Source organism: Strix uralensis, chromosome 24, assembly GCF_047716275.1.
Source record: "Strix uralensis isolate ZFMK-TIS-50842 chromosome 24, bStrUra1, whole genome shotgun sequence".
NCBI classification, from domain to species: Eukaryota; Metazoa; Chordata; class Aves; order Strigiformes; family Strigidae; genus Strix; species Strix uralensis.
In genome coordinates, this window is record NC_133995.1 from 3,861,415 (window position 1) to 3,873,296 (window position 11,882).

At 70.3% G+C, this 11,882-nt stretch overlaps 2 protein-coding genes across 2 annotated transcripts; one reads left to right on the forward strand and one right to left on the reverse strand.

Annotated features, from left to right (window-relative positions):
• Window positions 1-1,542: 1,542 nt before the first annotated feature.
• LOC141954232 (myb-related transcription factor, partner of profilin-like) lies at window positions 1,543-6,031 on the forward strand. The gene is made up of 2 exons (XM_074893545.1): window positions 1,543-2,156; window positions 5,320-6,031. The coding sequence occupies exons 1-2, from the start codon at window positions 1,691-1,693 to the stop codon at window positions 5,868-5,870; spliced, it is 1,017 nt and encodes a 338-aa protein (XP_074749646.1). The 5' UTR covers window positions 1,543-1,690; the 3' UTR covers window positions 5,871-6,031.
• A 636-nt stretch (window positions 6,032-6,667) lies between these two features.
• Window positions 6,668-10,692, reverse strand: SHISA4 (shisa family member 4). The gene is made up of 5 exons (XM_074893479.1): window positions 10,506-10,692; window positions 8,808-8,979; window positions 7,684-7,817; window positions 7,193-7,375; window positions 6,668-7,082 (listed from the first exon to the last, which is right to left on the reverse strand). The coding sequence occupies exons 1-5, from the start codon at window positions 10,576-10,578 to the stop codon at window positions 7,036-7,038; spliced, it is 609 nt and encodes a 202-aa protein (XP_074749580.1). The 5' UTR covers window positions 10,579-10,692; the 3' UTR covers window positions 6,668-7,035.
• Between the last annotated feature and the right edge of the window lie 1,190 nt (window positions 10,693-11,882).

The window sequence follows — 11,882 nt, forward strand, 5'->3', positions numbered from 1 at the left end:
GCTGGGGAGAGGGGGGGACGGCGGCAGTGGGGGGACAGGGCAGGAGGTGGAGCCGGGGCTGGGGACATGGTGGACGTCCCTGCAGCCTTGTCTGGGGGCCGCCGGAGCCCCCCACGGTGCTTCATGCCGCAGCCCAGCCTGGCCAGGAGCATTTTTGGAATTTGGCTTTTCAGCCCAATTTAGATTTGAGGAGGTTTTTTCCCTTTTCTTGACCCACCACCTTCTTGACAACCCCACCTGCCCCCCCTCCGTGTGGAAACCAAATCCTCCCCCCCGGGGGAGAGCAGGGCTCACCCAGAGGGTGGGCTCCCCTGAGGTGGGGAGGGGGGGACAAGAGCAAGGGGGTGGCATGTGCTGCCAGTGCCACCAGCAGCCCTGCCCACACCCCCACCCGTGGGCAGGGGGCCAGGCAGGGACGCTGCCCGTCCCCCAAAGCGGGTTTTGGGGCTGTGTGATGCCCACACCCCCCCCCCCCACCCCCCCCCCCCCGCCTTCGCGATTTGTACGACTGCGGCCACTGCATCAGCAATAAAGCTCAGCCAACGCTTCCCCCGCCTCGGGGACGGGTCTGCACCCCCGGGGACCCCAGGGACGGGCGGGGGGGGTGCAAGGCGGCGGGGGGGCACGGGCCTTGTTTGGGAATGGGCTCATCCCCCCCCCACCCCTGTCCCAGCACCCACAGCCCCACCACTGGGCCACCTGAACTGGGTGCACTGGGGTCACCCATGCAGCTACCCTGAACTGGGACCACCCGGACACCCCAAACTGGGTGTCTGTGGTCACCCACTCACCCAGAGCCCCTCCCCCCCCAAACGGGGCACCCTTGTGGCTGCTGGACACCCACAACTGGGCCACGTGGACACCCCAAAACCCTGGGGTCACCCCGGGTCACCCCAAATGCCCAAGATCACCCAGGCTCACCCCAACCCCCTTGGGGTCACCCAGAACTGAGCACCCAGGCTCACCCCAACCCCCTGGTGTCACCCGGAACTGGGCACCCAGGGTCACCCCGAAACCCTGGGGTCACCCAGGGTCACCCCAAACCCCCCCCCCGGGTCACCCCAAATGCTAAAAATTACCCAGAGTCACCCCAAACCCCCCTGGGGTCACCCAGAACTGGGCCAGGGGCCCTGCCGGGGCCGGTTTTGGGGTGCAGGCAGGCACCTGAGTGGCCCCCGAGGGGTCCCCCCGCTGGCCTGGGGACCCCCCCCCCCCCACCGTACAGGGGCTTCGACGCCAAGCCGCGGCCCCCAAAACTGGGCAAAACGCCAATATTTGGGCATTTTGCAGGAGGGCAGCGCCTCACCCCGGGCACAACCGGGGGACCACGGACGGGCGGCCGGTACGACCCGGGAAGGGGGCGGGCAGGGGGGGGGATCCCCGCGCCCCCCACCCACCGCTCACCGGGAGGGACCGGGGGGGGGGTCACCGGCCGGCAGGGGGCGATGGGAGGTGCCGGCGAGCGGCCGGCAGGGGGCGGTCCCGGGAGCCGCACCGGGGCGGCGGGGCGCGGCGGCGGCCGCCAGGGAGCGCAGCGCGGCGGCGGCGGCGGCCGGTGTCAGAGGGGGGTGGCGGAGCCGCCGGGCCCCGCTCGGCGCTCGGTATCGCGGGGACGAGGCCAGACAAAAGGCGCGGCGGCGGGGCGATGGGCGGCGGGGCGGCGCCATGAGGAGGAGACGGCGGCGGAGAGATGGCGGCGGCGGGCGGCGGCGGCGGCGGGGCGCGGCGGGGGCTGCTGAAGCGGAAACCGAACTTCACGCTGCAGGAGATCGACATCCTGATGAGCGAGGTGCTCAAGTACGAGCAGCTGCTCTTCGGCGCCGCCGCCAGCACCGTGAACGCCTACGAGAAGCAGAAGATCTGGTGGCGCATCACCAACAAGATCAACGCCGCCGGCCGCAACCAGCGCGACATCGGCGAGGTGAAAAACCGCTGGCGGGGGCTGCGCCGCCGGGCCAACGATAAAATCACCCGGCACCGGCAGGAGAGGCAGGGGCCCGCCGCTCGACCCGCCGTCAGACCCGGCAACGGCAACGGGAACGGTTCCGGGCCAGGCCCGCCGGAGCTCGGCCCCGGGCCCGCTGCCGGTTGGGGACAGCGCGGCGCCGCCGGCATCGACCCGCCGCTGCTCAGCGTCGAGGTGGTGGCACCGCACGGTGGGTGTGAGGGGCGGGGGGGGGCGGGACGGGGGCGGGGGGACCGGGGCACGGACATGGGGGCAGGGACGGGGACGTGGGAGGACCGGGACAGGTGCGTGGGGGGACCGGGACAGGGACACGGGGGACAGGAACACGGACATGGGGGACAGGGACACGGGGGACAGGGACACGGGGGACAGGGACAGGGACGTGGGAGGACCGGGACAGGTGCGTGGGGGGACTGGGACATGGACACGGGGGACAGGGACGGGGACGTGGGAGGACCAGGACAGATGCGTGGGGGGACCGGGACAGGGATACAGGGGACAGGGACACGGACACGGGGGACTGGGACACGGACATGGGGGACAGGGACACGGGGGACAGGGACAGGGACGTGGGAGGACCGGGACAGGTGCGTGGGGGGACCGGGACAGGGATACAGGGGACAGGGACACGGACACGGGGGACTGGGACACGGACATGGGGGACAGGGACACGGGGGACAGGGACAGGGACGTGGGAGGACCGGGACAGGTGCGTGGGGGGACTGGGACATGGACACGGGGGACAGGGATGGGGACGTGGGATGACCAGGACAGATGCGTGGGGGGACCGGGACAGGGATACAGGGGACAGGGACACAGACACGGGGGACTGGGACACGGACATGGGGGACAGGGACACGGGGGACAGGGACGGGGACGTGGGAGGACCGGGACAGGTGCGTGGGGGGACCGAGACAGGGATACGGGGGACAGGGACACAGACACGGGGGACTGGGACACGGGGGACTGGGACGGGGACGTGGGAGGACTGGGACATGGACACGGGGGCCAGGGACATGGACACGGGGGACAGGGACACGGGGAACAGGGATGGGGACGTGGGAGGACCGGGACAGGTGCACGGGGGGACCGGGACATGGACACTGGGGACAGGGACACGGGGGACAGGGACAGGAACGTAGGAGGGCCGGGACAGGTGCGTGGGAGGACTGGGACAGGGATACGGGGGACAGGGACACGGACACGGGGGACTGGGACACAGGGGACAGGGACAGGGACGTGGGAGGACCGGGACAGATGCGTGGGGGGGACCAGGACATGGACACGAGGGACAGGGACACGGACACGGGGGACTGGGACACGGGGGACAGGGGCACAGGGGACAGGGACACAGACACGGGGGACCAGGACAGGGACATGGGGATGCTGGGATCAGGATGGAGGTGTGAAGGGACCAGGACATGGACATGGGGGACCGGGACAGGGACACAGGGATGCTGGGACCAGGATGGGGGCGTGGAGGGACAGGGACAGGGACATGGGACACCAGAATCAGGACGTGGGGGGACCAGGACAGGGACACAGGGGGAAAGGACAGGGACATGAGGGACTGGAGCAGGGACACGGGAGCACTGGGACCAGGACTATGAGGGGGGCACTGGGGACCAGGACAGGGACAGAGGAGCACTGGGACCAGGACAGGTGCATGGAGGGACAGGGACGGGGACACAGGGGACCAGGACCAGGACACGGGGGGACCAGGACATTTTAGGGACACGGGGCACTGGGGCCAGGATGTGGGGGACCAGGACACAGGTGTGGGGGACCAGGAGAGGGACATGGAGGACTCGGACAAGGACACAGGGGACCAGGACCAGGATGGGAGGGGACCAGGACCAAGGCACTGGGACCAGGACAGGTGTGTGAAGGGACAGGGACAAGGACACAGGGCATCAGGACCAGGACAGGGACGCTGGGACTGTGACATGGGAGACTGGGATGTGGATACAGGGGACCAAGGCAGGGACACAGACGACTGGGACAGGGAGTGCGGGGACAGGGACACAAGGACACTGAAATAAGTGCATAGGGGGACTGGGACAGGGGCAGGGACATGGGGGACAAGGACCAGGTCATGGGGAGACCAGGACACAGACACAGCAGAGCAGGACAGGGACACAGGACTGGGACAGGGACACAGGGGACTGAGACAGGGATGTGGCGGGACAGGGACCAGGACGTGGGGGGACATGGACCAGGATGTGGGGAGACCAGGACCATGTCAGGGGCACCGGGACCAGGATGTGGGGGCCCAGGGCAGGGACATGGATGACTGGGAAAGGGATGTGGGGGGACAGGGACGTGGGGACACTGGGACCAAGACAGGTGCATGGAGGAACTGGGACATGGGGGACCAGGATAGGGACATGGAGGGGACATATAGACGCAGGAGAAGACAGGGGCATGGAGGACTGGGACAGGGATGTGGGGGGACCAGGGTAGGGACATGGGTGACAGGGACATGGGAGGACAAGGACAGGGACATAGGAGACAGGGACAGCAACAGGGGCACTGGGACCAGGACAGGAGGATACCGGGATCCAGCCAGGGACATGAGGCATGGAACCAGGACAGGGGCAAGGGACAGGGCACCGGGGCAGGGGACCAGGGCAGGGCCAGGAGCACCGAGACGAGGTCAGGGACATGGGGGGACCTGGGCCAGGACAGGGAACTGGCACCGGGACAGGGATGGGGGTGGCGGGGCTGGGACAGGAGCATGAGGGGACCAGGATCAGGACAGGAATATGGGGTGACATGGCCCAGGAGAGGGACTAGGGACAGTGGCACTGGGATCAGGACAGGAGGATACCAGGGTCAGGCCAGGGATTAGGACAGGGACAAGGGACAAGGGGTACCGGGACCAGGACAGGGATAAGAGGGGGCTGGGAACAGGGTGGGGACATGGTGGGATTGGGACAGTGACATGGGCAGGACCAGGACAGGGACAAAGGATGTGGGGGGACCAGCACAAGAGAGTTACTGAGACCAGGACAGGGACACATGGGGACCGGGACAGGGACATGGGGTACCGGGACCACGCAGGGACATGGGGGCACCACATTCAGGACAAGGATGTGGGAGTGCTGGGACCGGGAGAGGGACAAGGGACACAGGATGGGGCTGAACCACAATGAGGGACACGGGGCGATGGGGCTACGTCCGTAGAGATGGGAGCGGGACCGGGCGCGGGAGAGGGGACGTGGGAGTACGGGGATGGGGACGAGGGGACAAGGACGGAGCAAGCAGAGGCAGAAGGGGGGGGCCGGGTCACTCGGCCGTGGGACGCAGGGGACATTGTGGGGTCCCGCCAGCTGCCCTGTGTCCTCCCGCAGGCGTCAAGGAGGAGGCGGTGAAGGAGGAGCCGGTGGAGGTGAAGACCGAGCCCTTCCCCGGCCCCGCTGCCGACAGCGTCCCCGGCCGCGGCGCTGAGCGCCGGCTACCCCGCACCGGCATCCGCTCGCCCGGCGAGCTGTGCGAGGGCTGGAGCCGGAGCCCCCCGCGCCCCGCGCCCCCCGAACTCTCCCTCGGCGACCTGGGCGGGCAGCAGGAGCCGTTGGGCTCCGATTTCCCCAGCATCCTCTTCGAGCAGGAGGCCGAGCATCTCAATAACTGCGGCGCGGGCGAACCGGGACCTCCGGGGACGACGGGGCTGTCGGACGGGGCAACCGACAGCCCCCAGCTCACCCCGGCCGAAAAACGCATCGTGCAGTCGAACGAGCGGCTGGTGCAGGAGATGCGGGCTTTCCGACGGGAGTACGCCGAGAGCCGCCGGGAAACCACCTCGGTCCTGCGCGGCATCGCCCAGGCGCTGGGCGGCCTCAGCCGCAGCCTGGCCGAAATCCGTGACCTCTACCTCCGGGGGCAGGTGGTCCCCAAACCCTGACCCCCCCACGCAGCTGGCTGTGTGCGCCCGTGGCCGGCGGGGACCGCCCTGGGGACACCTTTTCCCCCCTGCCCCAGCGCCCGCCTTGCTTCTTTTATTATTTTTTTTTTTTTCCCCCCTTCCATCCCACTTCAATAAAACTCAAGAGCTGCCCCCCCCCGCCTCCTCCCTCCCTGGGCTTGTTGCAGGGTTTTGGGGGCGATGGGGCTCATGGCTCATGGGGCAGCGGTTTGCTCCCGGGGGGGGGGAGCGGTTTCTCTGTGGCTTTTCCCCCCCCCACCGGGAACAATGGACTCGTCAGTCCCAAATTTAGCCGGTGGCTGGGGCCCCCCCCTCGCAGCGATGGTGCGGGGCGGGTGGTGAATCACAGCGGAATTTGACGTCCAAAATAGCCGGGGTGAATCACCCCCCCCCCGCGCCCGCTCCTCGCCGCCTGCTGCGATGGGAGACGGGTCCCGGCTCCGGCGATGAGGAACCAGGGTGGGGGCGGGCGGAGGAATTGGCCTTGCGCCCACAGCCCCCACCCTAAAGCTGAATCTGCCGCTTTCTGACCCGAAATCCTGCTGGGGCTGGTTTCACATCCCGGTTCGGAGCTGGAGCGGGGGGGGGGGCGGGCAGCGGCACCCCCTGTTTTGGTGGGAATTGCCCATCCCAACCCAGTTTTTGGAGGGAGAAGCCCCCAGATTGGAAGGCGAAGGGGGGAGAAAGTCGCAGCCCCCCCCCCCCCCGTTACAGCTCCCCGGGGGGGGCCGTGGGGCTCTGCCCCCCACCTCCGAGCCACCGAGACGACACCAGGGTTTGGGGCACAAGATGTGGTTTAATGCCAACGCCGGGGCGGGAGAAGGGCCAGGGCCGAATCCGGGGTGCAGGGGTGCAGCGATTCCCGGCCCTCGGGGACCCTCCCCCGGGCACCACCCCCGCCACGGGTACAACGGGGCCGTTGGCACCCGGAGCCGGGGCGGAGGCGCCCACAAAGGGCCCAGTGTGCGGGACAAGAGCCGCCCTGTGCTGCTGGCACCGGGTCACCCCCGGGACAGCCGGGAAGGGCCCGATCCGGCCCCAGCCGGGGCACCCTCCTGGCTCCAGGGGGGGGGCGGGATGGGGGTCCCCAGCCCAACCCCGCTGGCCGGCGGCGGGAGGAGGGTGCTGGGGTCCCCGCGGGTGCTCAGACTCCGGGGTAGCTGGGCTGTGCCGGGGTGTAGGGTGGAGGCGCTGCGGGGGGGGAGCGGGATGGGGGTGTCAGCCCCTGCAAGGCCACCGTGGCCCCCTCTGGGGAATAGGGGGGTTCCCCACACACACACTCCCCCCCCCCCGGTGCTCACCTGTGGGGTTGTAGACGGGGGGGCCAGAGGGGTACAGCGGGTACTGGGCGGCGGGGCCGGCCGGCGGGTACATGGCCATGGGGGCGAAGCCGGGCTGGGGGGGCATGGGCCCGGCTTTGGGGTCCATGGGGAAGGGGGCTGGGGGGGCCGCGGGGGGGTAGCTGGACAGCGGGATCTCCAGGCCTGCGGAGAGATGGGGTGAGGGCTGCGGCACCCCGACATGGGGACAGGGCCGGGGGCAGGTGTCTGTGGCCCTCGGGGCGGGGGGGGGGGGGTAGGGAGGGGCGGTGGGCACTGGGGTGATGTCAGCAGCACCCCCCCAGTGCCCTCCCCCACCACCCAAGTGCCCCTCCCGCACCCTCAGCATCCCCCCTCGCCCCCCCAAATCCTCCCACCCTGTATCTACAGGACCCCTCCCGCACCCCCTCCCCTGCATCCCCCCCCCATCCCTGCACCCCACACCCCCCCCACCCCGCACCCCAGCCCCCCACCTTGCAGGGGGGTGCGCAGGTGCTGCCGGCGCTGGTACAAGTAGCAGCAGGAGCACATGAAGCAGCAGACGATGGTGGTGACGATGGCGATGAAGAGCACCACGGCCGAGGCGATGCCCGCGATGGTCTTGGGGCTGCGCGACACCGTGGGGACGTGGCGGGGGGGCACCCGGGCAGAGCCCCCCCCCACCCCGTCACCGCAGGGTACCTCCCCCCCCCCCAGTCACACCAGTGCCCAAAGCACCGAGGGGCACCCGTGGAGCACCCACCTGGGGACCGGAGGGACAGGGACGTCCAGAGAAGCACCCAGTGCCCAGCACCACTGCCCAGTGCCCAGCACCCAGTGACCAGCACCCACTGCCCAGCACCCAGTGCCCAGCACCCAGTACCAGTGCCCAGCACCCACTTCCCAGTGCTCAGCACCCAGTACCCAGCACCCAGTGCCCAGCACCCACTGCCCAGTGCTCAGCACCCAGTGACCAGCACCCAGTGCCCAGCACCCAGCACCAGTGCCCAGCACCCACTGCCCAGTGCTCAGCTGCCAGTGCCCAGCACCCAATACCACTGCCCAGCACCCAGTGCCAGTGCTCAGCACCCACTGCCCAGTACCCAGTGCCCAGCACCCAGTACCAGTGCCCAGGGCCCAGCACCAGCACCCAATACCCCTGCCCAGCACCCAGTATCAGTGCCCAGCACCCAGTACCAGTGTCCAGCACCACGTACCAGCACCCAATACCCCTGCCCAGCACCCATTACCCCTGCCCAGCACTCAGTGCCCAGCACCCAGTGTCAGTGCCCAGCACCCAGTATCAGTGTCCAGCACCCACTGCCCAGTACCCACTGCCCAGCACCTCATACCAGCACCCATTACCACTGCCCAGCACCCAGTGCCCAGCACCCGTGACCAGCACCCATTGCCCACCACCTAGTACCAGTGCCCAGCACCCACTGCCCAGCACCATCACCCAGTACCAGCACCCAGCACCATCACCCAGTGCCCAGCACCCAGCATCCAGTCCCCAGGGCCCAGTACCCAAAGACAAGCCCCCATCGCTGAGGCTCAGCGCCCAGCACCCGTCACTGAGGCTCAGCACCCATGGCCGCGGCCCGGCACCCAAAGGCACCTGAAGGCGAGGCAGTGGCGCTGCTGGCGCTCGGTGAGCAGGCGCAGGGGGTCGCGGCAGCAGTAGCGCTGGTGGCACGTGCCGCAGCAGAAGGCGAGGAGCTCGCAGTCGAAGCCGGGGTGCCACGAGCCGTTCCTGTCCACGTACCACAGGCAGTCCTCGCCCCCCGCCGCTGGGGACAGCCGCCCGTCACCGGGGCCTCGGGGCACCCACCCACCCGCCGCGGCGCCAGCACCAGCCCACGTCCTCTGTTCCCCCGATGCTGGCTCAGGGGGACGTCCTGCCCCCGGATCCCCCGCCCTGTACCCCACTTCATCCTGCCCCACAGCCCCCTGTACCCCACTCCAGCCTGCCCCACGTCCCCCTGTACCCCACTCCAGCCGGCCCCACATCCCCCTGTACCCCACTTTATCCTGCCCCACACCCCTCCATACCCTGCTCCATCCTGCCCCCTGTACCCCACTTTATCCTGCTCCACGTCCCCCCATACCCCACTCCATCCTGCCCCACATCCCTCCATACCCTGCCCCCATGTACCCCTCATACCCTGCCCCATCCTGCCCCATGTCCCCCTGTACCCCACTTCATCCTGCCCCACACCCCTCCATACCCTGCTCCATCCTGCCCCCCTGTACCCCACTTTATCCTACCCCACGTCCCCCCATACCCTGCTCCATCCTGTCCCCCTACACCCCACTCCATCCTGCCCCACATCCCTCCATACCCTGCCCCCATGTACCCCCCATACCCTGTCTCATCCTGCCCCACGTCCCCCTGTACCCCACTTTATCCTCCCCCACGTCCCCCTGTACCCCACTTTATCCTGCCCCACGTCCCCCCATTCCCTGCTCCATCCTGCCCCCCTGTACCCTACTCCATCCTGCCCCACATCCCCCCTGTACACTGCTGCATCCTGCCCCCCACATCCCCCCCCGTACCCCACTCCATCCTGCCCCACGTACCCCTACACACCCTGCTCCATCCTGCCCCCGTGTCCCCCCACACTCTGCCCCATCCTGCCCCACATCTCCCCACACCCCACTCCATCCTGCCCCACAGCCTTGCGGACCCCGCTCCCTCTCACCCAGCCCCCAGGCCGCCCCCCAGGCCGCCTCCCCCCCTCCCCGGGTGCCCCAGTGACGCCTCCCAGCTCTATTTCTGGCCGGAGTCACCTGCGCTCCCAGAAATAGCCCCGGGACGAGGCCCGGGGGGCGGCTGGAGGCGGGGCGGGGGGGGCGGACACGGGACCGGGAAGCCACCGGCGTTGGGCTCCTTCCCTCGGGGTTTCCACTTCGCTCCCCACCGGCTCCAAGTGGCTTCTCCGGGGTCTCCTCTGGGGGTTCACCCACCGCCCAAACGGGACCCCCGGCAGCTCGGAGCCAAGTGGGGAAACTGAGGCACCCACCCCCCCCCCCCCCCCCGCGACTCGAGTGGCCACCGGCTCCCTGCACGCTGCTCCCGGGGGCAAGCGGCTCTCGGGGACACCCCGAAAGTGGCAAATGGGGGGCGGGGGGGGGGGGGACACGACAGCGCTCAGTGGGACACGTTGGTGCGAGCAACCCCCGTGCCAAGGGCCCGTGTGCTGGCGCAGGGCACGGGCACAGCCGGTGGCACCGGGTTCCCCCCCGAGGTGGCACCGCCACACGCCCCCCCCCCCCCCCCCCCCGCGATGCCCCGGGACCCCCCCGTGTCTCTTACCCAGCGAGGCGGCCACGGCCACCAGCACGGTCCCGGCCAGGGGCCACCCGCTGCCGGTGCCGCCGGGCCCCATCCCGGAGGCGGCCCGGGGGGGCGGCGCGGGGCCGGGCCCGGTGCCCCCGCTCAGCGCTGCCCGGGGCCGGGCTGGGGGCGGCGGCTGCGGTGCGGCAACGGGCGCGTTGCGGCGGGGCCGGGGAGGGGGAGTGGGAAGGGGCGGGGGGGGGGATCCCGGTGCCGCTCCCGGTGCGGCGGTGCCGGTGGGATCCCGGTGCCGCTTCCGGTGCGGCGGTGCCGGTGGAGCCCCGGTGCCGGTGGAGCCCCGGTGCGGGGCCGGCGCAGGCCCGCAGTGACGCCGCAGCCCGGCGGTGCTCGGTCGCTGCCCGGTGCCCCCCCGCGGCGGCACCTCCCGCCGCAGCCACCGGCCCCCGCCCGCCCCTACCGGGCGGAGCGGCGCCGCCGGGGCCCGTGGGCACGGGCAGGGCCGGGCGGGGCTGCTCGGGGGGGGACTCCGGCGGTCGGACAGCGGCTCGGCCCGCCCCCCCCCCGCCCCTCACTGCCCTTCCCCACCCTGCACCCCTTCCCGGCACCCCTTATTTCCCCTCCCCCTGCACCCCATCCCTTCGCTCGTCCTTGCACCCCTTCCCCTGCGCCCCGCCCCTGCACCCCTTTCCTTCCGCCCCCCCGCACCCCTCCCCTGCACCCCTTTCCCTGCACAGCCCCCGCTCCCCCTTCCCCTGCACCCCAACCCTTCCCCGCCCCCCTGCTCCCCATCATTTCCCTTCTCCTACCCCATCCTTCCCCTGCACCTCCTCCACACCCTCTGCACCCCTTATTTCCCCTCCCTCTGCACCCCATCCTTCACCCAGCCTTGCACCCCTTCCCCCACACCCCTCCTGTCCAGCCCCCCCACCCCTGCACCCCACCCTTTCCCCCCTCCCATCCCCAGCACCCCCTTTCCCAGCACCCCCATCCGGGCCAGGCCAAGGGCTCGCTGGGTGCTGGGGGGGGGGGGGGGGGGCACGACTGGACCTAGGCAGCACCCCCCCGACACTGGGGTCACCCCACCACCATCCCAAGCCCACAGAGTCACAGGCTGGACCCCAAAATACCGGGGCCTGATCCTGGCCATGACGACCCAGCGCTGGATCCAGGGGGTGGGGGCCCCCCCAGGGGACAGGGTTGGGGACACGGTGACGCGTCCCGAGGGGCTGGCGAGGACAGGAGCACCCCAACGACCACGTTTATTAGAGACCCGAATTCAGGATCATGGTGGCACCGTCAGTGTCGGGGTCACGGTGACAGGGTGGGGGGGACACGGGGTGGGGGGGGGGGCCAGCCCCAGCCACCCCATCCCAGCCCTGCGCACCCCAGAGGTGC